The sequence below is a fragment of the Ovis aries genome, chromosome 23, assembly GCF_016772045.2.
Source record: "Ovis aries strain OAR_USU_Benz2616 breed Rambouillet chromosome 23, ARS-UI_Ramb_v3.0, whole genome shotgun sequence".
NCBI classification, from domain to species: domain Eukaryota; kingdom Metazoa; phylum Chordata; class Mammalia; order Artiodactyla; family Bovidae; genus Ovis; species Ovis aries.
This window is the reverse complement of record NC_056076.1, coordinates 40,439,475-40,463,701: the sequence shown is the minus strand read 5'-3', so window position 1 is coordinate 40,463,701 and position 24,227 is coordinate 40,439,475. Positions and strand designations below refer to the sequence as shown.

The window sequence follows — 24,227 nt, the reverse complement described above, 5'->3', positions numbered from 1 at the left end:
GGAGACCCACCCAAAACAAAACCAAGATTGATAGAATTTTCACTTGCAGAGGGATATGGTTTGGAAGGAAGAGCACTGTGTTTTTTATAGCTTCAGAACACCTGCATTGAAGTAGTAAAATTAAACTCTGAGAAAACAAAGCTTTAGATTCTTTATGCTATCATATTCATTGCTAACTATTAAAATAGGCCTGAGATGAAAGAAGAGACATTCAAAGAAGCTGAAATATTCCTGCTTTAAGGCAAAATGCTAAATTCATTATAAATGTGATAATTTGGAGAATTCTTGTTTGGAAATTAAGGAAATCTTCCTTTGTGAGACAATACGCATTCTAAAATAGATCACTTTAATATTGATGGCTTGAAAATGCAGCGTTCCTTAAAATTTTAAGTAGGGTAACTTTTTAACACAGGCAAGTTGCACTGTGGTGCATTATTTATCTTACATTCCTTCAGCCTTTTCTTTTTTCTTAAGTCTTGCAAGGTACTGAAAACATCTCCCAAGTTCTGTCTGCTGGTTCGCCTTATTGTTGTTCTGTCGCCCAGTCGTGTCCGACTCTTTTCGACCCCATGGACTGCAGCACACCAGACCTCCCTGTCCCTCAGCACCTCCCAGAGTTTGCCCAAGTTTCACATTCATTGTATTGGTCACTTTATAAGCATGAAAATTACCCTGGGAAACTGGACTTTGGGACACTTTGGACTGATTCCCTACGTTAGGAGAGTGGAGCATTTTCTGATCTGAAATTTTCTTTTTCTTTTATTTATCTGTTTTTAAGGATACATGGTGTATGTTGATCAAACATTCAAAACTAACTTTTTAGTTGGAATCAATTTCACATTTGCAGAAAAGTTACAAGAAGATTTAAAAGAATACCTGTATACCCTGCATCCAGCTTCTTCTAGTGTTAATCTTTGTCCCTTTTGCGTTAAACCCTTTAAAAATGAATAAAAGTGCCTTAAAAAAAAAAAAAACTCACCCAGATTTTCTAGAATAATTGAACTCCAGTTTATCTTTAGTGACCATTTAGTTCTTACTGTGCTGTTATTTCCAGGAGCCAATTGTGGGAAATATACTTCCTGTGGCCTAGGATACTTCTATGGCACCTTCAGGTTTAAATTCCTAAACCTTCTTATCCAGTCATGGAATGATTTGGAGAAGCTGTTAGTGACTATAAGAAAGGAATGATCGGAAAGAGAGCAAATAAGTTTAGATTGTTAACATATAAGATGCTGAGCAAATGGCGACTAGCAGTTACTTCTGTAATCTCATTGTATATTGAAATCATACTTCAATATAGTATTGACACCAAAAACATTTCAGTTCAGTTTAGTTCAGTCACTCAGTCATGTCCGACTCTTTGCAACCCCATGGACTGCAGCACACCAGTCTTCCTTGTCCATCGCCAACTCCTGGAGCTTGCTCAAATTCATGTTCATTGAGTTGATGATGCCATCCAACCATCTCATCCTCTGTCGTCCCCTTCTCCTGCCTTCAATCTTTCCTAGCATCAGAGTCTTTTCTAATGAGTCAGTCCTTCACATCAGATGGCCAAAGTATTGGAGCTTCAGCTTCAGGATCAGTCCTTCCAATGAATATTCAGGATTGATTTCATTTGGAATTGACTGGTTTGCTCTCCTTGCAGTCCAAGGGACTCTCAAGAGCCTTCTCCACTGCAGTTCTAAAGGATCAATTCTTTGGCGCTCATCTGAAAAACGAAGTGGTAGCACATATGTGTGTGTGTGCTCTGTCACTTCAGTCGTGTCTGACTCTCTGCGACCCCATAGACTATAGCCCCCGAGGCTCCTCTGTCCATGGGATTCTCCAGGCAAGACTATTGGAGTGAACCAATACAGTATTGTAAAGTAAAATAAAGTAAAAATTAAAATTAAAAAAAATCTTAAAAAAAAAAAAGAAGACTCTTGGAGTGGGTTGGCATTTCCTACCCCAGGGGATCTTCCCAACCCAGGGATCCCACTTGAATCTCCTGTGTCTTCCATATTGCAGGTGCATTCTTTACCACTGAGCCACCAGGGAAAACCCCAGCACATGTGATAGGCAGCCTTAATACTGTCATTAGAAACAGAAGCCCCCTTTTGTGTTCAAGGACCAGAAAGAAATTCTATAACATGTTTCTGTTACATTGCGTTCGTTGTGGTCTTATGGTTTTCTGCATGTTATAACCATGTGTATAACCACCAGAATATGTACTTGAGTATAAATTTATTTCAGGTGTCAGAGACAGAGGAGCCAAAGTCAAAGGCCTGGCCATGTCTGCAAACCAGAGCGCCACCAGCACACTCAAGAATGTCATGGGGCTCAGTCAGAAGCTGTTGAACACGTCCACTGACCTGTCCAGGGTTAACGCCACATTACAGGAAACAGACGAACTCCTACGAGACTCCTCGATGACCAGTAAGTAGGTTGTGGTCTCCCATCCTGTTAGGAAAGTTTGTGTCATGCCACGTGAGCGGCCCAGGGCACATGGGTGTTCACAGATAGCAATCCTAAATAATAAAAATGTGGCCACATCTGGATTTGCATTTATAAAGGAGGAGAAGGACCTTGGGTACTGCCTTAGGCTGGTGCATTTTTTATATATTTACCAAAATAGCAGGCATTTGATGATTTGGATATTCTAATATATCCAGCACATATTCTAGTAATGACCAGCTAATTTCTCTTGTTTCCTCCCTGCCTCCCCCCGCCCCGCCCCTGCCACCTTTTTGTCACCTTCATATATTAGCTTTGTTAGCTGGAAGAAAAGTCAAAGATGTGGAAACACAAGCCAACCTCTTGTTGGATCGGCTGAAGCCTCTGAAAATGTTAGAAGAGAACCTGAGCAGAAACCTGTCAGAAATCAAACTGCTGATCAGCCAGGCCCGGAAACAAGCCGCGTCTGTGAGTGTGGGGCCCACGGGTCTCGGGAGCCCGGCACCACCCCGCCAGCTGAAGCTCCTGGAACCACACATCCCAGGGGTCTCCTGTGCAGAGGGCTTTGGCCACACTTTCTACTGACAAGTTCTCAGAAATGCCCGATTTCTTACAGCCTTGTCTCCAAGTGTATTTAAAGCCTTGTCTTACATATCTTACTTTGTTGTTCAGTCGCTAAGTCATGTCCAACATTTTGTGACCCCCATGGACTGCAGCGTGCCAGGCTCCCCTGTCCTTCCCTATCTCCCTGAGTCTGCTCAGACTCATGTCCATGGAGTCAGTGATGCCATCCAACCATCTCATCCTCTGTCGCCACCCTTGTCCTCCTGCCCTCAGTCTTTCCCAGCATCAGGGTCTTTTCCAGTGAGTCAGCGCTTGGCATCAGGTGGCCAAAGGAAGGGAGCTTCCAGTGAAGCTTCAGTCCTTCCAATGAATATTCAGAGATGATATTTGCATTAAGTATATTTAATGAGTCCCATTTTCCTTGATTCCTGCTTTTGTTCTGTGTGTTTCAGAATGTTGTTAGCAAAAAGATCTCCATGTCCTTATGGAGATTTATAATCATGGCCTAGATTCTAGGTCCCCACCGATTTGCTGGATGGTACAAACACGTTGGTCTAAGTGTTAGCATTGCTGGAAGTTACACTGGTTACAATGTTCTTTCCATCATTTTCCCAACTCCGTGTTATCATAATCCAAGTGTTCTCCAGAATGCTTGTGCAGTGTGGGCCGCATCTCTAGAATTCTGACAAAACAGCTAGCATCCCATGAATGTTGCTCAAATCCAGGTCACTACCTGCATGAAACACACAGCTTGAGAGACTGTTTCCTGGCCATCCTTTGCCATGGCCTTGGCCGTGTGCTAAAGGAGAGGCGTTTCAGGGAAATGAGATAGAGAGAACATCGTTTGTCGTGCTCCTGGGGACCTATAGACAATAATAAAGGTGACCTCTGGTCTAATGTTTACCTTCCTGAAGCTTCTAGCCAAGAAAAAGGAGCTCTGGATTCTTTGATCCTTGAGTGATTTCACTTTGGGAAAAGAGCTAGAGGTTTATAAGAGCTCTGGTTTCCATCTGCCTTAGTTCCAGTTGCCAAATAAAAAACCTGACGGATGGTTCCAAGTGCTCTGGTTAATATAAACTTGTAGTCTTGAGGGTTAATATAAAGATTATGTGCAAGTAATTATTTACCAGAGTGATATGTGAGTGAAATAACTGGTATATAAATATTTGCTGAGTGATCAACCCTCCATTTACTACATATTATGCATGCTCAGTTGTATCCACCTTTCTTGTAACCCTGCAGACTGTAGCCTGCCAGGCTTCTCTGTCCATGGGATTTCCCAGGTAAATGATCGTCAAATAGCCTTTCTATGTCAGGTATAAGATTCCAAAGTGATTTAGAAAAACTCCTTATCTTTAAGGAATCAAGTCTCACAAAATAGAGTTCCTTGTGTAAAATTCTTTTTTAAAACCTCACAACTGGCTTTTCCATAGTAAAATATTTTACCAAATGGAATGAGTTTCAGCCCGATCCAATTTTCACCTTTTGAGACACATAGCACTATTATCCGGAGAGGAATCCTGCCTAGCAGTGAAGAGTCGGAACAGCACAGCACTTCTGAACCCCAGGCATGCTGCCAGCGTGTGCCCTGGATGACTCTAAGGCACTTGGGGACAAATCTCTTCTCCTTCTCCAGATCAAAGTTGCTGTGTCTGCAGACCGAGACTGCATCCGGGCCTACCAGCCCCAGATTTCTTCTACCAACTACAACAGCCTAACGCTCAACGTGAAGACAAGTGAACCCGACAACCTTCTCTTCTACCTGGGCAGCAGCACTAGCGTGAGTATGACCCGTGGAAGCTATGCTGAATCTCTTATGCCAGAGGATATTTTCTCAATTGGTACATTTTTGGCTAAAAAAAAAAAATAAGGCCTTCATGAGATCACTAGTGCTTCTAAGGTAACTAACCTTTTGCTAAGCTGGTAATGTTAGATTGAAAACAAACTGTGAAACTGCAGCTCTGTAAAGAGGAGAGCGGAGTTGATGAGTGGTGCCTCCCTCTGCCCCTTTAACTGTGAGCTGTGGGGACAGAGCTTTTCGTAATGTCTCCTGTGACCTCTGAAGCCATGGAGCTTCACTTCAAGTCTGTGAAGTCGACCTTCACGGTTGTCGCCAGGAGTGGAGGCGTGCACCCCGAGGGACATGTCAGAATTGTCAAGCTTCCCCCAGACTCTTCCACCCACTAAGATTCTCGCGGTTCCCAGAGGGCAAGTCCCCTGGGGGAGACCGCTGCTTCTTTAGGCTGTGTCGGTGGGAACGGGTCAGACCCTTGGGCAGAAGATATTAGCAAACACAAATGCCATCTGAAATGTATTCTTAAGACACAAGGTGCAAAGCACAGGTCAGTCCATGCTGTAGGGTTTCATGGCTTCTGTCTCGTTGCACGATTCGCGTTCATGTGTTGCCTTTTCTGGGTGGGCAGACAGACAAGTGCAGTGCCTTCCTTATGACCCTGTAGAGGCTGCTGACCCCCAGCGAGTTTTCTTGGAGAACTTCACGGGAGGCTCCATGGAGGGCCATGCCGGGGAAGGGTGGTGGGTACAGATGGCCAGTGATGGCCATGCCTCCAATACAATCCTTCGGGTCATGCTCCAGCTCCAGGGGAGGGGAGCATTTAAAGACAATGGAAGGTCTTTTTTTGGTGTTCATTTTTTTACTTTTTAAGAATAGAGAAAATGCGGTAAGAACTCCTCCTTTAAAGTGTGTCAGTGGTCATGCCCACAGTCTGGCCTGTGGACTAACCCCAGCTCATGCCTTGCACCCCAGGCTGATTTCCTGGCAGTGGAGATGCGGCGAGGAAAAGTGGCCTTCCTCTGGGATTTGGGCTCTGGATCAACACGCTTGGAATTTCCAGACTTCCCAATCGATGACAACAAGTGGCACAGCATCTATGTGACCAGGTAGCAGACAAAGTTCTGTCTGAGCATCTCTCATTTCTCTGCTGCATGTTTTAAGTAACTACGTGTTTGCCCTCATGCTGGGAAAGCTTGAAGGCAGGAGGAGAAGGGGGCAACAGAGGATGAGACGGTTGGATGGCATCACTGACACAATGGACATGAGTTTAAGCAAACTCCGGGAGATGGTGAAGGACAGGGAGGCCTGGTGTCTGCAGTCCATGGGGTCACAAAAAGTCGGACACGACTTAGTGACTGAACAACAACATGTTTGTAATATCATATAACAGTCCTTGAAATTTCTGGGGAGTGGGATTATAGTGAAAGAATAATTGGTTTAGATTTACTGTAGGAATTTTTTTCATTATTACAAGAGAAATAAACTTTGTTGCCAAAATCAACCATCAAATGAAGAAAAAAGTTAGAAGTTTGTATTACCTTCAGAATGTCAGGTCTAGGTCTGGGCAGCCACCCCAGAAGAGGGCAGTAACGTGCAGCATAGTGGAGATGCCACGTGGCTGGCAGCGGGACAAGCCCAGGGCAGGCCAGGAGGGAACCAGTGGGAGGTGTGTTTTCTTAGAATTCAGGCAGGACGTGAAATTCTTCCTTTTACAGCTCCTCTCCAGGGACTTCCCTGCAGGGACTTCCCTGGCGGTCCAGTGGTTAGGACTCTGTGCTTCCAACTCTAGGGGGCAAGGGTTTGATCCCTGGTCACGGAACCAAGATCCTGCCTGTCATGTGGTTCTGCCAAAAAATAATAAAAGTCATAAAAAATAAAGCCCCTCCCCAGAGGCAACTACTGTTAAGCAGCTTTATGTGTGTCTTTCTCTTCACTCTTCTGTAATATCACATTTTGTTGTGGTGGTGGTGGTGTTGGCAATTTGTGATTTTTACTTTGTTATTTGAGAAAACAGTGATATGATAAAGGCAGTGGGCTGCTGAAACATATTTAGTCCATTTCTGTAACTATTGCAAGCAAGGAGATAACAGGATGGAATTGATGCTTTAGAAGAAATACTCCACAAGATTCTAGAGTGCACACAAGGGCTGGGCTGGGCAAACCTAGAGGCAGAGAGGCCAGTGGATACATGGGCAGAAGCCGGTGGAGGCTGTGTGTAGAACAGATGTGTGTGTGTGTGTGTGCGTGCATGCGCGTGTATGCACACGTGTGGACCGATTTGTCATTCTGAAAGTGCTCTTTTTGCATCTGTCTGTGACCCCCAGGTTTGGAAACATTGGTTCATTGAGCGTAAAGGAAATGAGTGCAGCTCAAAAGCCTCCACCAAGAACAAGTAAATCCCCTGGAACAGCCAAAGTTCTGGATGTAAACAACTCAACCATGATGTTTGTTGGAGGGCTTGGTGGACAGATCAAGGTAACATTCTAAAGGCTCATCTGAACAGGCTGATTTTACCAATAGATGAAATGAATATGCTTACAGTTTTGAAAATATTCTAGGCAGAGAACGATTTTCCTGCTTCTATTATTTTGTTTAATGACAGTTCATCTGCAGAGTTGGGTTGGTTTTGTAAAGGATCATGCTTTATAAATGGTATAAAGGGGAAAGCAGCCAACGGTTCATTTTACTATTTTTCTCCCCCTCAATAATGAAAGAAGAAATTCAGTATTCCACATTAATTTTTGTGAACTCCCTTATCTCTATTCTGACTCTAGAGGTGTATTAGTCATTTAGCCATGTCCAGCTCTTAGTGACCCCAGGGACTGTATAGCCTGCTAGGCTTCTCTGTCCATGGAATTCTCCAGGCAAGATTACCAGAGTGGGGTGCCATGCCCTTCTCCAGGGGATCTTCCCAACCCAGGGATTAAACCTGGGTCTCCTGCACTGCAGGCAGATTCTTTATCATCTGAGCCACCAGGAAAGCCCCGACTTTATCCTAACCCTAGTGTTTAGCAAAAGAGTTCATGGTATATTTTATGACATTAGTTATCCTCCCACCCAGTAAAGCTGGGGCTGCCTGGACCTGGTTAAGTGCTCTGAAATGAGAGTGAGAGCCTCTGTTCCCGGCAGGCGTCATCACTGACTGCATCCTCTGGGTCTTTGCTCATCTGGTAAAGGGCCTTCTCTCCACTGACCCTAGTAATTGATGTGACCTCTGAGTTCTCGTCCTGCTGTCTGTCACTCATTCTAGGATCCCAATTCATGATTGGAAGGAAGTCCAGTGATTACAAACTGGCCATTTTCCTGGATGTTGTTTTCTCAAAATTTGGATCTGTAAAATTTGAGCTCCCAAGGAAGAGCTCTGGACACTTAAAGAATGTATTTCTTTTCCCTCATTGTTTGTGTGTGTGTTTACACCAGAAGTCTTCTGCCGTGAAGGTTACTCATTTTAAAGGCTGCATGGGAGAAGCCTTCCTGAATGGACAATCCATCGGCCTGTGGAACTATATTGAGAGGGAGGGGGAGTGCCACGGCTGCTTTGGAAGGTAACTCGCCCCACAGGTGACACCTCAGATGCTAATATATACAGTGACCTGGTCCAGGGAAAAGGTTCGAGTTGTAGCATTTCTCAAATGCATTTGACCTTGCATGCGTGCTTAGTCGCTCAGTCATGTCCTTTGAGACCCCATGAACTGTAGCCTACCAGGCTCCTCTGTCCATGGGATTCTCCGGGCAAGAATACTACGGATTGCCATTTCCTCCTCCAGGGGATCTTCCCAACCTGGGGATCAAACTTGAGTCTCCTGTGTCTCCTGCATTGACAGGCAGATTCTGTACCACTGAGCCACCCTGAGCTCTTGCTAAAAATGAGTTTTTTTTAATGTTCCATAGAACACACTTTGTAAATGCTGATACAGACACAAACTGGTGCTTCATGTCTGCATTTGTCACAGGATTAAACTGTCTTCATTTCAGATAAGTGTCCCTACCTAGACAAAAACTTGCGCTCAGTGAGTTAATAAACTACTTCTAGTAACTGAATCCATTTGAGCAGGCCAGTAATTAGAATTCATTGTGCTTTTCACCTTTGTGTGTAATTTCTCATTATTAAATCATTAATATGGTCCAGTGATGCCCTTTAGATTTAAAAAAAGTTTTTTTCTCAATGTGATCATGTACCTTTAACTTTGGCTTATATTACCAAGGAAGCTAACTGGTTGTTTCTTTTTTTTTAATTCCTCTTTGAATATATTTGTACTCCTTTGTGGTGTCAGCATACATTTATAATTATGTAAAACCTCTTAGATCCTTAAAGGATAATATAAAATCATTGATTTTAACAGTTCACATCTAAATATGGGGGTAGGGGGGAATCTTTAATCGGCAGGCCTTTATTCCTGTATAAGTTCTGAGTGGCTGGTACAGTAGCACATGGGCTGCTTAGCTCACCTTTGATAGGGCAGTCTTCTTTTCTTTACACATATTAAATCATGTATCACCCTTCCAGAGAGGTTCTCTCAGGATCCCTGTTTTACCGATAGAGGGAATGAGACACAGAGGGGTTCGGTGACTTTTCTGAGGTCACACAGCTAGTAAGTTGGGGAGCTGAAATTTGAACCCCAGCAATCTACTTCTAGAATCTGTGTCCTTCACTGCATGAATCCAATCGTCCGAAGGTAAAGCAATGGGACTTGCTTCTAGGAGGTGATTGAGAATTAGACCATAGTTGATTTATGCACAGTGCATTTCTTATACTTCTTTATGGGAGATCTCAAGACAGAAATTTTCAGAAAGAATAGGACTATAGAAAGCTATCAATTTGAAACCTGGGGTTTTGCAGAGTACCACTACGTTTTACTTTGTTAATGGAAACTGTCATTGTTGGGTCTTCTGTCTCTGCTTGGAGTTGTGACACAAAGTTTGGTTATTACACCTTTACCGGGAGAAAGTGCAAATTCATACCCTCCGCCCAGACAGTCTAATCTAAATTGCACTCTCAAGCCCTATGACATTCCAGAAGAGTACCTTTTCAACATAATAATGACATATTCCAAGTCCTTTATATTTGAAGAGTAAATCAAGTCAGCTTTTTGAAGCATGGGGAAAACTGGAAAACACTTATCTAAGATATGCTGGAGTCCACAGTGTGTGACTGTGAGTTGTAAGCTCATCTTGCAGATTTTTGAGACTCTGTTCGGTCAATGATATTCTTGTAAGCTGATCCTTCTGGCACATTGGTACGGATTTGCTTCCCATTATTAGTCCAGTTTAGTTGATGCATTTAGTTAAAACCAGCACCAGGTAATAAATGCCAATATTAAATATATTTCAAAAGTGCTGAAATTAAGACAGGACATTAAAGGAAATGAGATATTAAAGGACATCAAAGTCGCATTAAAGGAAATTAGAGTAAACGAAAATCTGGTCGCTAAGTAGAACTATTTATAGCAGCAATCCATCCTTTGAGGGAATTTCTTTTTACCACAGTGAATGCTGCCTACGTTAACTCTCTTTTCTTTATAAAGCAACTGGGCGCTTGTCTCACATAATCTCATGGGGGACATATCTTAAGATATTATGACTTAACACTTGCAATCAAATTATGGAAATAAATGCTCTATGACAGTTTTGTGAGGAGGAACTCATGAGTGTCATGTGTCCTTGTGAACTACTTTCCTAAGAACAGGTTATATTTCACCCTCTCTCTATGCAGCCCCCAGGATGAAGATGCCTCTTTCCATTTTGCTGGGAGTGGATATTCTGTCGTGGAGAAGACTCTCCGGGCCACTGTGACTCAGATAATTATGCTTTTTAGTACCTATTCACCTAACGGGCTGCTTCTGTACCTGGCTTCAGATGGCACTGTAAGAGTCTTTAAGGGTACTACACCCTGCTGTGTGTATACAGTTGGATTGCTATGAGGATATTTATTAAATGATTGTTTTATGAGCACGTACAAGGATAATACATACACATGTATGCCTTACTAGTTTCCTATTTTAAATTATTTATCAGTACAAACTCACTGACAAACATTTGAAAAGCATGTCAAATACAAAATAGCTTCCCATCATTATGTGCATTTAGCCATGTCCAACTTTTGCAACCCTACAGACTGTAGCCCACCAGGCTGTTGTGTCTATGGGATTCTCCAGGCAAGAGTACTGGAGTGGGTTGCCATGCCCTCCTCCAGGGGAATCTTCCCAACCCGTGGATCCAACCTGAATCTGCTGTACTGCAGGTGGACTCTACCCACTGAGCCACCTGGGAAGCCCTCCCTTCATTATAAATGTCACTTAAACATTTATTATTAGATTTTGAACCTAAATAAGAGGTCTTGTTTTATTCACTGTGACTTCCTAACTTAATTTGAATTCCATCAGAGGAGTTCATGTTCTTATTTTTATCTTGAGTGCTGGTGATCTTTCTGGTTTGTGGTTGTATTTTTAGGGCTGGCTCATTTGTCAGTCTAAGTGAACAAGATGCAGAGAGTCCACTTGTCTTACTGTGTTGTGGACTTTGACGTTCGTGAGTTTATCTCACATATGTCTGTATATTAATCTAGAAAGCCTTGTGGACACTTTAAACGTCCAACTATTGGGCCGGATCCTGTTCTGTCAGTTTGACTGTAGGAGGTTTCCACCCTCCCTGACTTGGAGAGGAAAGAAATCTTGTGATAACAACATAACCATGGGTAAGTGTTTTCTCTTGTTTTTTGCAGAAAGACTTTTTATCCATTGACCTGGTCGACGGCAGAGTCAGGGTGACAGTTGACCTGGGTTCTGGGCCCCTTGCTCTGATTACCGACCGACGCTATAATAATGGAACGTGGTACAAAATTGCCTTCCAGCGAAATAAAAAGCAAGGTAAGTGTGAGGACAGACAGACAAAATGCCCTGGTAGGAATGGAAATCTTTCCAAAGTTAGCAGTCTTTGTTTTTTCTTTAGCTTTCTGAGTCTTCTTGAATGATGTTCTATTCAAAAGCCCTTGTTTTCTTTGGAATTCTGAGCACCAGGATTCACAGCTTGGTGAAGGAATATTCTCTTTGTCTGTGGTTTCCAAATGCATTGGGCTTCCCTGGTATCTCAGTTGGTAAAGAATTCCCCTGCAATGCAGGAGACCCCGGTTTGATTCCTGGGTCGGGAAGATCCACTGGAGAAGGGATACGCTACTCACTCCAATATTCTTGGGCTTCCCTGGTGGCTCAGCTGAAAAAGAATCCCCCTGCAATTCGGGAGACCTGGATTTGATCCCTGGGCTGGGAAGATCGCCTGGAGATGGGAAAGGCTATCCAATCCAGTATTCTGGCCTGGAGAATTCCATGGACTGTATAGTCCATGACATTGCAAAGAGTCGGACAGGAATGAGTGACTTTCACTTTTATAAATGCATTATTTAACATTAAAGGCTAAATTAGAATCAAGGGTCAAGTTGATTCCATTTTCTTTCACACATTCTGGTGCCATTTAGCTGCGCATTCTGGACTTACTGACTTTTGTAAAGATGGTTTTCATTTGCCATTTAACAGTCAAGAAGATTCCTTGATCAAATTTGCAGGATGGAAAAGAATATGTCTTTGTTAATGAACTTTGTGAGACGTCTGTGTTTTGTTTTAACTGTAGAAAATGATTTTCTTATCCCCTTGATCTCCTCTAGGGCTCCTAGCAGTTATTGATGCTTATAACACCACCTACAAAGAAACCAAGCAAGGGGAGACTCCAGGGGCATCTTCTGACCTCAATCGTCTGGATAAGGATCCAATTTATGTGGGTGGATTACCGAGGTCGAGGGTGGTGAGGTATGATACCACGCTGCAGAACTGTCGTGTCCCTAATTACTCTTTTAGTTTCCATAACAAAATCCCACAAACCGGGCAGCTTAAACAACAGAAGTGATTAACAAATGTATAAGAAATGTCTCTTACAGTATCTGGAGCCTGCAACTCTGAAATCAGGTGTCCACAGAGCTGCTTCCTTCTGAGGATCATGAGAAAGATATCTGTTCCATGCTGTCTCTGGGCTTCTGGTAGCTTCAGGCATTCCTCAGCTTGTAGGTGGCATTCTTCGTCTGTGTGGACACATTGTCTTCCCTCTGTGTCTCTCTGTGACCAAATTTCCCCTTTTTATAAGGGCACCACTTATACTAGATTAGAACCTATCCTAATGACCTCATCCTAACTTGATTACGACCACAAAGACCTATTTCCAAGTATGGTTACATTTAGTACCTTATGAATACTACCTCAAAGTAGAACGTTAGAAAGTCAAAATCTTTTTTGATAGGAGGTAGAGAACATAACTGAGCCCATAGCACTCTGTTTTGACTAGTATGCCATATTTGTTGTTGTCGTTTGGTCTCCAAGTTGTGTCCAACTCTTTGCAACCCTGTGGACTGCAGCATGCCAGGCCTCTCTGTCCTTCACTATCTCCTGGATTTTGCTCAGATTCATGTCCATTGAATCGGTGATGCTATTTGACCATCTCATCTTCTGCCGCCCTCTTCCCCTGTTGCCCTCAATCTTTCTCAGCATCCGGGTCTTTTCCAGAGAGTCAGCTCTTCACATCAGGTGCCCCACGTATTGGAGCTTCAGCTTCAGCATCAGTCCTTACAGTGAATATTCAGGATTTATTTCCAAGTATGCCATATACTTGAGAAGTAAAGAAAGCCTTTTGCAGTAAAATTTATGATGTTCCACTTACTGCCTATAGAACATCTAAAAATGGTAACTGTGCAATATTTGGAGACCTCACTTTCCATCACGCATCATTTTCCTGTCCAGACTTTCTATTAGAAAAATCTCTTTGGAGACCAAAAAAAAAAAAAAAAAAGATTGTGCTTTTTGCAAACTTATCTGGATTCCCTTTTGTGTGATTAGAGTGAATAATGTATGTGAAAGCTGAAAGACCAGCATCAGCAAGTTGGATTAGAGATAGCAGAGAAGAGGTGCACTGATTCTTATTCTTGTTTAGCTTTGCGACTTTAATAATTCACATAAACTTCCTGTAGTTTGCTGTTCTCAGTTTTGTAATTTTGAATTGAGGACAAATTAAGCGAGACGTTTCTTTCACACCATTAAAAAAAAGAATGCATAGACAGCTGGCAGTCAAGGCAGCCGAGCTCCCAGAGATTGAACTGAAAGCTATGAGCCATAATTTCCTTATGACAGTGCACTGTCTTTCTTATAACTGGCCCCTGTTTTGGTGAGTACGTCCAAATGGTAATGACTGTAATAGTTCCCCTTAAAAACATTAAGCAGGCTTTTGTCTAGGTAGCCACCTAGGTGGTTGTTGTTCAGTTGCTCAGTTTTGACTGACTCTTTATGACCCCATGAGCTGCAGCCCTCCAGGCTTCCCTGTCCTTCATTATCTCCTGGTGTTTGCTCAAACTCATGTCCATTGAGGCAGTGATGCCATCCAACCATCGCATCCTCTGCCGCCCCCTTCTCCTCCCACCTTCAGTCTTTCCCAGCATCAGGGTCTTTTCCAGTGAGTCAGCTCTTGGCATCAGCTGGCCACAGAAAGGGAGCTTCAGCTTCAGCATCAGTCCAATGAATATTCAGGGTTGATTTCCTTTACGATTGACTGGTTTGGTCTTCTTGTGTCCAGTGGGCTCTCAAGAGTCTTCTCCAGCATCACAGTTTGAAAGCATCAATTCTCCGGTGCTCAGCCTTCTTTGTGGCCATCTGGGTAGTTCTGCTCACTAAATTTGACCCTTTTCTTTAGTCATAAGGCGAGCACATGTTTGACCTGAACTCTCACCATCTCATGGTCAGCCTTTTTATAGGAAGACCTAGACATTTCTGAGAATGACACCTGGAAGGAGATCTTCCTTGTTTTTATTTCTTCTTTCAAACCTGGAGTTATAAGATCCAAACTTTGTTGCTGCTGCTCTCCTGTCCTTCCCTACAGGAAAGGTGTCTCCAGCAAGAGCTACGTGGGCTGCATCAAAAACCTGGAAATATCCAGATCGACCTTTGATTTACTCAGAAATTCCTATGGCGTGAGGAAAGGCTGTACACTGGAGGTGGGGAGCGTTGTATGAATATTGAGACAAGTGTAATAATATTAGGACGAGTAAATCAAATGCCCGTAGATTTACCAACGTCATAAGGCAACAGGATCTAAACCAGCGGACTGAGTAGAAAAGAGGGGGTGGGGTAAACAGCAGCAGCCTCTGGGTGATGGTTGGGTGGGAGGTTCCACACACGGCGGACCTGATGGGCTTTCTTCTCTCCTCTCTGACCAGCCCGTCCGAAGCGTCAGCTTCTTGAGAGGTGGCTACGTTGAATTGCCACCCAAGTCTCTGTCACCAGACACGGAGTTGTTGGCAACATTTGCCACCAGGAACAGCAGTGGCATCATCCTGGCTGCCCTGAGCCAGGGCGGTGAGAAGCCAGGTGATCGGCAGGCCCATGGGGTGAGTGACCCAGAGGCTCTCAAGCCAGGAGCTCAGGGAGGAAATGACTTCAGGAAACGTTGGATGGAAGATGACTTAGTCCTAACGTGTATTCTAGCTGTGTGCCTGGTGGTTTAGGGGGGTGCATTTTTACTAAGGAGACGTGTTCATTGCTGAATGTGTTTTCCTTCATGAGTCAGTGGTGTCTTTGTGTTGCAAAGTCCATCTTCCTTGTCCAGCCACTGAGAAGAAAGACACTTAGTGTCTACCTCGGACCGTAATAAATTAGGTGATGTTTACCCTTTCCTCTCCTCAAACTTTATATATTACATAATTTAAAGAGACTCAGAGAATGCTAATGTATTGTATTAATGAAATAGAAGTCACAGAGCTACAATTTAGAGTATGGCTCTCTACTGTGCAAGATATTTTATGGACACTGTGTGTGTGTGTGTGTGTGTGTGTCTGTGTGTTTATTCAGTGAAATTTTATTCAGCCATAAAATAGGAGGAAATCCTATGAATGAACACGTATGAACCTCGAGGACATTACGTTAAGTGAAATAAGTTAAATGGAGAAAGACAAGTACTGTATGACCTCATTTATATGGGGAAACTTAAAAAGAAGACAACTCAGAAACAGAGCAGATTGGTGGTCAGCAGAGTTTGTAAGGGCAGGAGGGAATTGGGTGGCGAGGGCCAAAAGGCGCAAACGTCCAGCTGTAAGACAAGATCGGGGGTGATGTACAGCACGGTGACTATAGTCACAACCCCATATTGCATTTGAAAGTTGCTAAGAGAGTGGGTCTTAAAAGCTCTCCCCATAAGAAAAAGATGTTGCAACTATATGAGGTGATCGATGCTAACTGAGCTCATTGTGGTGATCATTTTGTGATATATTCAAATATCCAATGCCTGTGTTGTATACCTAAGGCTAATACAGTGGTAAACGTCAATTATGTCTCAGTAAACCTGGGGAAAGAGAGAAATAGATCAGTGACTTATGACATGACTATTTGCTAGTATGTAACGTAGCAATAAGTAAGTGTGAAGACTGTGTAGAAATGGAAATCTTTGATGTGGTTAGTGATAACAGCCTAATGCAGAAAGTAAATTATGTGAGCAGAGATTAGAAAGTAGCATACGAAGTAGAAAACAGTAGTGTCACATGGTGATATTTTTAAGGAGCTGCTTCCTTGGCACTAATACAGCCACATTGCCTTCATCAGATGATAATTCTTTAAATCTATAGTAATGTCTTTTCAATGGGAATTCTCTGTGTCTCCTTCCTAGCCCTTCTGGTCCATCATGCTAATTGAAGGCCACGTTGAAGTGCATGTTAACCCTGGGGACGGAACCAGCCTGAGAAGAGCTCTCCTGCACGCTCCCATGGGCACCTACAGTGATGGTCAAGAGCATTCCATCTCCATGATAAGGAGCGGAAGGTATTTGCCTGACCTTATGAAGGTTCCCCAGTAGGACGCTTGTATGGGGCTCTTTGCAGTGAAATGATTGGGATAATTAGTATGATGTCATTAGCATTCAGTTTTTAGAGTTCCAATATAATTCTAGAAGCTTGCTGGAAGACCTCCTTGGAAATCAGTTTCATTTGCTTTGTAATAAGACATTTGCAGATTTTTCATAATTGAACAACCTTAACCCTGCCCTTTCGTGGGACCCAGCATAAATTGTCTTCAGTTGGAAAAATTCTGTGTCAAATACCATTACAGTGTTAGTAAATTCTAATAGTGAGTGGGAAAATAGTAAATAAGTGTAGTGTGCTCAGCCGTGTCTGAGTCTTTGCGATTGAACCCAGTCTGTAGCCTGCGAGGCTCCTCCGTCCCTGGGATTTTCCAAGCAAGAACATTGGAGTGGGTTGCCATTTCCTCCTTCAGGGGATCTTCCTAACCCAGGGCTTGAACCTGCCTCTCCTGTATGGCAGGTGGATTTTTTACCACTGAGCCACCCAGGAAGCAAATGTTAATAGTGAGTGGTATAATAGTAAATAGCAACAATGCAAATAGTAAAATATAAATAGTAGTAAATAGTGTTAGAGTAACATTTCTATATTAATCTCCCTCAAAAAAAAAAACTATGGACCAAATGTTTTAAAAACACACTGGACGTTTTGTCACAGATAAAGAAATAAAGGACTTCCCCAGTGGCTCAGATGGTAAAGCATCTGCCTATAATGCGGAAGACCTGGGTTCGATCCCTGGGTCGGGAAGATCCCCTGGGGAAGGAAATGGCAACCCAGTCCAGTACTCTTGCCTGGAGAAATCCATGGATGGAGGAGCCTGATAGGCTACAGTCCATGGGGCTGCAAAGAGTTGGACATGACTAAGCGACTTCACTTTCACTTTCACTTTCTCCAAAAAGCACTCGAACTGAATAATGTTTAATCACATTACATTCATTTTGGGAAAATGTTCAGCTGTCTCTTTTCATGTTCAAGAGTTGCCTTTTTTTATTCATGCATGTTAAATTTCGTGTTAAAAAATTTCTTTCAGGGAAAATTTTATTAGTAAGAACTTGCTGGAATAAAATGGACAGTGATGTTTCATTGTATTTAAAAACCTTTATTTTCTCCTTTGACTCTTTAGAGTTGTCACTGTTCAAGTGGATGAGACAATTCCTGTGGAAATGAAGTTGGGCCCGTCAGCAGAAAGCAAGACCATAAATGTGTCCAGCCTGTATGTTGGGGGCATTCCAAAGGGTGAGGGGACACCCATGCTCAAGATGAGAAGCTCGTTCCACGGCTGTATCCGAAACCTGGTCTTTAACATGGAGTAAGTATGACTGTACTCTCAGCCTGACTGTGTCTACCCCGATCTTTCAATGCCCAGTACCGACCCTAATCTACAGTCTAATTTTGCCATTGGAGCTGACCTCAAATTCTGCAAGTTCCCAAATAATAAGTGGATCCCATGTTTTATTATGAAAGTCCCCCCAGATGGACTTTACTGAACTAGAATGATGGACAGTCTGGTCATCATGCATGAGAAAGAAAAGAAGCCCTAGGCAATAGTTCCACGGGTGGTGCAAGTGGTAAAGAACCTTCCTGCCAATGCAGGAGACTTAAGACATGTGGGTTCTATCCCTGGGTCAGGAAGATTGCCTAGAGGAGGGCATAGCCACCCACTCCAGTATCCTTGCCTGGAGAATTCTATGGACAGAGGAGCCTGGTGGGCTACAGTCCACGGGGTCGCAGAGTTGGGCACAACTGAGGAGAGTGAGCATGCACACGGGCTTCTAGCCATTGTGGGAGACGGTCGATTCGGTTACCCTTAAGAGTATTGTATTAGTATTTTTTAATGGGTTTTAAGTGTTCAGTAATCCTGTGACCTCAGTGCATGTGTTCTATTAGCATCATTGATTCTGAAACGCTTTGTGTCTAGACTTCTGGATTTCACGAGTGCCACCGACTATGAACACGCAGACCTGGACTCCTGCTCACTCTCAGAGAGGCCAAAACTAGCTGTCTACCGAGAGGACGGAGAGCTCCCGCCAGAGCCCCAGCCTTTACCAAGTCCAGTAAGAAGGCCCTTCTTTCATTATGCAGTTTAGTGTTAGTCGCTCAGTCGTGTCTGACTCTTTGTGACCCCATGGGCTGTAGCCCGCCAGGCTCCTCTGTCTATGGGATTCTCCAGGTAAGAATACTGGAGTGGGTGGGTTGCAATTCCTTTCTCCAAGGGATCTTCCCTACCCAGGGATCGAACTCGTGTCTCCTGAATTGCAGGCAGATTCTTTACCATCTGAGCCACCAGGGAAGCCCTTGTTAGCTTTCACTTTCCTTTCCGTTTGATGATTTCTCTGCTTCCTTGGTTGAAAACTCACGCTCTGATGAAGCAAATGGCTCAGTCGTACAGAGCAAGGCCTGTCTCTGAGTTCAGGGCGGTGATATTGGTAGCCTCCATCTACCGACCTGGGAAACTGAGTCTACGGCCTTACTCGGCCTGGACCCAAGGCACCTGCCCTCCAGCCCGGCTCCTCCTGGCTACACCTCACTCCTGTCGAGGAGGAACCACCTTGGCCTGTCCCCTGTGGGCACGTACAGTCCCCTCTGCCTGTGGGCCAGCTGTTCCTGCAGCCGCTGACCCCTCAGGCCCCCGTAGAGCAGTTGTTTTTTTTTTTTTTTTTGAGGGAGTGGGCATTTGGGGCACAAGCAAGGTCTTTGCCCTTTGGACCTGATGAAAATTCATGGGAATTTGGTGAACTTGAGTGAGGTTGAGGTAAAAAATAGAAACTCTAATTGCCTTCTCAGAGAGACAAAGGGGTGTGACTTAACAGCCAAGAAGGTAAAGGCAGTGCTGGTGTGTCTGTGTTGCTGGTGTGTCTGTGTTGCTGGTACTCTGACACCCTTGCTTCTGAGATGTTTCCTTCGTGGAAAGACATGTTCGTGTTGCAGGGTGTGGGGAAGGGCGGGGGTGGAGGGCCTGGCCTTGCATGGCTGTGAGCCGTGTGTATCTCTTACAGGAACTGTGCGCTACAGAAAGGCCCCCAGAATATGTGCCCAACGCCCACCAGTTCGGCCTCGCAGAAGGCAGCCACTTGGTGCTACCTTTTAACCAGCTGGCTGTCCGAAAGAGGTAGGCGATGCTCTAATGTCCTCACGAGATGTCTCATTGCTAGAAGAATCCAGGGCATATTCTTCAGCAGTGAGTCTTTTCTGGAAGAAGCTTCTCGTGTTTCACGAGAAGTGAACACTTTGGAGTGTTCAGCTTGCTACCACGTGGCGGCAGTGAGAGGCAAAGAGGAACACAGCTTCTATGCAGCTCAGATGTGCCAGCGTGGCTCGGCCGGGTTTCATGGTTTGTCTGGACCCCGTCTTGATGATGGTGGGTGGTTGCCTCTCTAGGGGTGTGGAGGAGAGCCCTGGCTACCTAAACCCTTCTTCCTTCTGGAATCCCAAGTCCGCTGAAGCTGTTACATGGACGCTGAACCCCATTCTACAGGAAACATTCACTAATCTGTAGAAATGGCCCCCCAGCTCTATCATCGTGACCCCAAATTCCTGGAGCCACATGCATGCCAGCCTGCACGTTCCCCCTGCTCTTCACACCTGGCTGTCCCAGGCAGCCTTCTTCAGCCAGGGAAGCTGGCTCACATCCCAGAGGGCTCGTGGCTGAGGTTCCTCTGGACCCGCAGGCCTCCCTGTCCTCCTGTGGGTCTCAGCCCCGCAGTCCACGCACTCGGCTCTGCAGTGCTCTATGCCTCTGTTGCCACCATCTCGGGTCACTGCCCCTTGGCTCCTGGCTTCAGTCCCCATGAGCTTGGCAGCTGCCCAGCCCCTGATCTATGAGGTCCTCTGGCTCCAATCTCTCAGAGGTCTTTCCCTCGTTCCTCCCTCGCTGCCTTCTCCCTGTGGTCACATCACTGAGCACTTCCTAAGTACCCACCTGCACAATCTCTGCTTTAAGCATCATGCTAACCACCTCTCTCTCTTCCTTACCTCTCTCTCTAGCAGCTGCTCACCCCCATCAAGACCTCTGAGCCCTCCGGCTTTCTCGCCATCATCACCATTTTTTGCCACAGCTCATTAGCCCCCTTCCCCACTGGCCTCCACATGACCCAGTTTTAACTCTGTGGTATATTTCTGATGTTAGTTTTGGGGAGAAAGGGACCCTCCTCTGCTCACTGCTTGATCCTCTGCTCCTAGGAAGGTTCCTGGCAGATGGAGGTAGGCAGTTACCACGAGTGAATGAACGGATAGGTCAGTGAAGGGACGGATGACCTGAGATGTTCAAAACAGATGTTGAAACACTTACTGGGGTCTTTGAATTTAAAGAGAGACAGTGAGAGCATGTTCCTTCCTGAGAGCCCTCGCCTCCCTCCAGGCTCTCAGTTCAGCTGAGCATCCGCACGTTCGCCTCCAGCGGCCTGGTGTACTACATGGCTCACCAGAACCAGGTGGACTACGCCGCACTCCAGCTGCACTCGGGCCGCCTCCACTTCACCTTCGACCTTGGGAAGGGCAGGACCAAGGTCTCACACCCAGCACTGCTCAGCGATGGCCAGTGGCACACGGTAGGCTCTTGGGAAGGTGGCGTCACTTGTGCTGAGCTCTGATCCACCGGCCCCTCGTGTCCACTCCATTTCACAGTAGTGGGATCAACCTCCAGCTTGCTCTGTGTCTGATATCTGCCCCATAGAATGTAGGCTTCTGAGGGGCACAACCTTTTCTGCTTCCTGAAATACCCTCAAGGGCTCACTCAGTGCATGACACTTAGTAGGCACGCAGCAAACATTGGTAGAATGAACGAAATGTTCATTTACCAGATATGTTCTTGGTTTGACGAGAAGTAAACCAAGCCCATGGGTGGCGTGAATGGGCCCAACCTGATGTCCTGGCCTCCGTGTTGCTGTGACGGGGACTCTCCAGCAGGTCCTTTGCTAACCTGCTCCAGGCTCAGCCTCCTCTCAACCTTGGAGGTGCAAACACCTGAGCCATTCTTGAGGGTTCCATTCGGGTTATTATTCCTGCAGTGAACAGATGCTGCAAACAGCTGTTGTTTTCTCAGATTCCTTAGAAATGACTCATGTCTTCCGATCGCTCTAGGTCAAGACAGAGTACTTTAAAAGGAGGGGCTTCATGATGGTCGACGGCCAGGAATCGCCCATGGTGACCACAGTGGGAGATGCCACCACGCTGGACGTGGAAGGGAAGCTGTACCTCGGAGGCCTCCCCTCCAAGTACAGGGCCAGAAACATTGGAAACGTAAGCAGCGTTTTCTCCATAGGCCCATTTTTACCTTTATTGTGGTGGTTGTTTGTCTTGTGGAGGAATGTGTGTATGTTTAAATTACCGTGTTTGGGCCTGGAGCTTGGTCGCAAAATGGAAACATTTGGAACCACATCCCTCGACTGTGTGTTGGGGCTTCTCCTTGAAGCCCAGCCTGCCTTCCTGTCGGTTAGCGAACGAACAGTTCCCTTCCCACAGGCCTTTAGCCCCAGTGCAACTCAGGAAAAGTCCAGCAAATTTGTATTTGCAGGTTAGAACACTCCACAGTCTTTTCTTTTTTCCTGATTTTTCATTTATCATTTTTGGCTGTGCTGGGTCTTTGTTGCTGCGCCTGGGCTTTTCTCTAGTTGCAGCAAGAGGGGGCCGCTCTCTGGTTGTGGGGCACTGGCCTCACTGCAGTGGCTTCTCCTGTTGCGGAGCACAGGCACATGGGCGCCGGCAGTTGCAGCTCCCCGGTTCTAAAGCACTGGCTCAACAGTTGTGTGACACACAGGCCTAGCTGCTCTGTGGCGTGTGGGGTCTTCCCAACTGGGGATCGAACCTGTGTCTCCTTTCCTGGCACATGGATTCTCTACCCCAGAGCCCCCAGGGAAGCCCCACTCCACAGTCTTGATTTCCACAATATTTACTCAACAGAAAACCCTTTTAACTATATTATAGTAGCCTTTCTTTTTAATTGAATTTCATACTTTATTGATAAACACTTTTATTTATTCCCGCCCCATAGGCAAATTCTATTCATTTTTTTTTTCTTTTATGGTTTCGGGTTTTTTTTTTAATATAAATTTATTTAAAGTTAGACCTTCATGTGAAGTATGGTGGCCACTGGATTTTTAAAACCCAAAGACAGTGTTTTACTGTGTGGTGTTGAAGGGTGGGAACAGTGTGTGCTGTCCTTCTCACGTCCTCACCGTCACCTACTCCTGCATCGTTTCACTTAGATCACTCACAGCATCCCTGCCTGCCTCGGGGAGGTGACGGTGAACAGCCAGAAGCTGGACACGGACAGCCCCGTGTCTGCATTTGCAGTGACCAGGTGCTATGCCGTGGCCCAGGAAGGAACGTTCTTTGAAGGCAGTGGATACGCAGCCCTCGGTATGTACGATCAACCATCTCACAGGCAGTCTCTGGGATGCCTTGCAGTCTAAGATGATAAGGATCCAGGAATCATCTGATAGGACAGGACCCGCTGCACAAGCTGCAGTGAGACCACGAATTCTGGATTCTCAGCATCTTGTGTAAAAACCGGCTCACCTGTCATGGTACCCAGATGGCCTCCTCTCACCAGGAGAGGTGGCCCTCCAGACGGCAACACATGGTGGTCCTGGTGTCATCTGTACTGGCCCCAGATTTACATAAGGCAAAAGCTGTCACTGTTCAGGTTAATAAAGACCTTTGAATTCGAAACCAGCACCGTAAAATGTCTGGACCAGCCAGCCAAATGCAATTCAGTTTTGATGAAAAAATTAACTCTGTTTAGACTGTTGAAATATTCATGAGTTGTAAGTAGAGGAATTTAAATCTCGAAAATGCTTTAGGATGGAAATTCCTCAAGGCTTAGAAGTAGCCCTTGTTATATATCTTATGTGCTCTCCCACTTCAGATGCTTGATTGGCTGGCTAAACCTGGTGGTTCAGTGGTAAAGAATCCGCCTGCCAAGCAGGGGATGTGGGTTTGATCTCTGGATCGGGAAGATCCCCTGGGGGAGGGCGTGAACCCATTCCAGTATTCTTGCCTAGAGAATCCCGTGGACAGAGGAGCCTGGCAGGCTACGGTCCGTGAAATCGCAAGGAATCTGACACGACTTAGGGACTAAACAATGGCAGCTTGCCGGCTGACTCCTGTTTGCACTCAAACGGCGCTCCCCTGGTCCCTGTTCCATTTCCTATCACAGAGAATTCTGGCTCCTTTGCCGGGGGCTTCCACCGAGGCTCTGGTGGAAGATGGAGGTTGGGAGGGAGGAGAGGAAAAGCCAGCAGGCTTGTCTCTCGCGCTCTGTGCTTCTGGTAACACCACCTCCCACTTTTCCTTCAGCCCTGGGCCCCATAGATAACAACTGCCTGCTATTGCTAATATCCCTAACTTAGCCCAGCTTTTTTATCACCTGAATGAAAAATGCATTCAATTAAAACCCCACTTAAAAAAAAATGCATAGTGTGGAGTCTAACACACTTAACACACTCAGCAAATGATGACACACCAGTTAGTGGATGCTGGGAAAGTCAAGTGCTCTATTTTTTGGATGGATGATGACCCAATTACATGGATCAAATCCCTTCTGACTTTTGCCTGTGTGGC

The 24,227-nt window shown here is 45.1% G+C and overlaps 1 protein-coding gene across 2 annotated transcripts in view; it reads left to right on the top strand.

Annotated features, from left to right (window-relative positions):
• LAMA1 (laminin subunit alpha 1) overlaps positions 1-24,227 on the top strand; it is a 124,279-nt gene that overhangs the window by 96,643 nt on the left and 3,409 nt on the right. The window contains exons 43-60 of one of the 2 annotated variants that reach the window (XM_042239145.2): positions 2,233-2,415; positions 2,747-2,901; positions 4,634-4,777; positions 5,765-5,898; positions 7,117-7,267; positions 8,216-8,337; positions 10,506-10,656; positions 11,514-11,658; positions 12,450-12,591; positions 14,702-14,816; positions 15,039-15,209; positions 16,481-16,632; positions 17,791-17,976; positions 18,586-18,721; positions 19,664-19,776; positions 21,025-21,214; positions 21,747-21,905; positions 22,871-23,024. In XM_042239145.2, the coding sequence (XP_042095079.1) occupies positions 2,233-2,415; positions 2,747-2,901; positions 4,634-4,777; positions 5,765-5,898; positions 7,117-7,267; positions 8,216-8,337; positions 10,506-10,656; positions 11,514-11,658; positions 12,450-12,591; positions 14,702-14,816; positions 15,039-15,209; positions 16,481-16,632; positions 17,791-17,976; positions 18,586-18,721; positions 19,664-19,776; positions 21,025-21,214; positions 21,747-21,905; positions 22,871-23,024 (2,703 nt within the window). Of the gene's footprint in view, positions 1-2,232; positions 2,416-2,746; positions 2,902-4,633; positions 4,778-5,764; positions 5,899-7,116; positions 7,268-8,212; positions 8,338-10,505; positions 10,657-11,513; positions 11,659-12,449; positions 12,592-14,701; positions 14,817-15,038; positions 15,210-16,480; positions 16,633-17,790; positions 17,977-18,585; positions 18,722-19,663; positions 19,777-21,024; positions 21,215-21,746; positions 21,906-22,870; positions 23,025-24,227 lie in introns of both variants that reach the window. The other variant, XM_027961074.3, reaches the window with a different exon arrangement.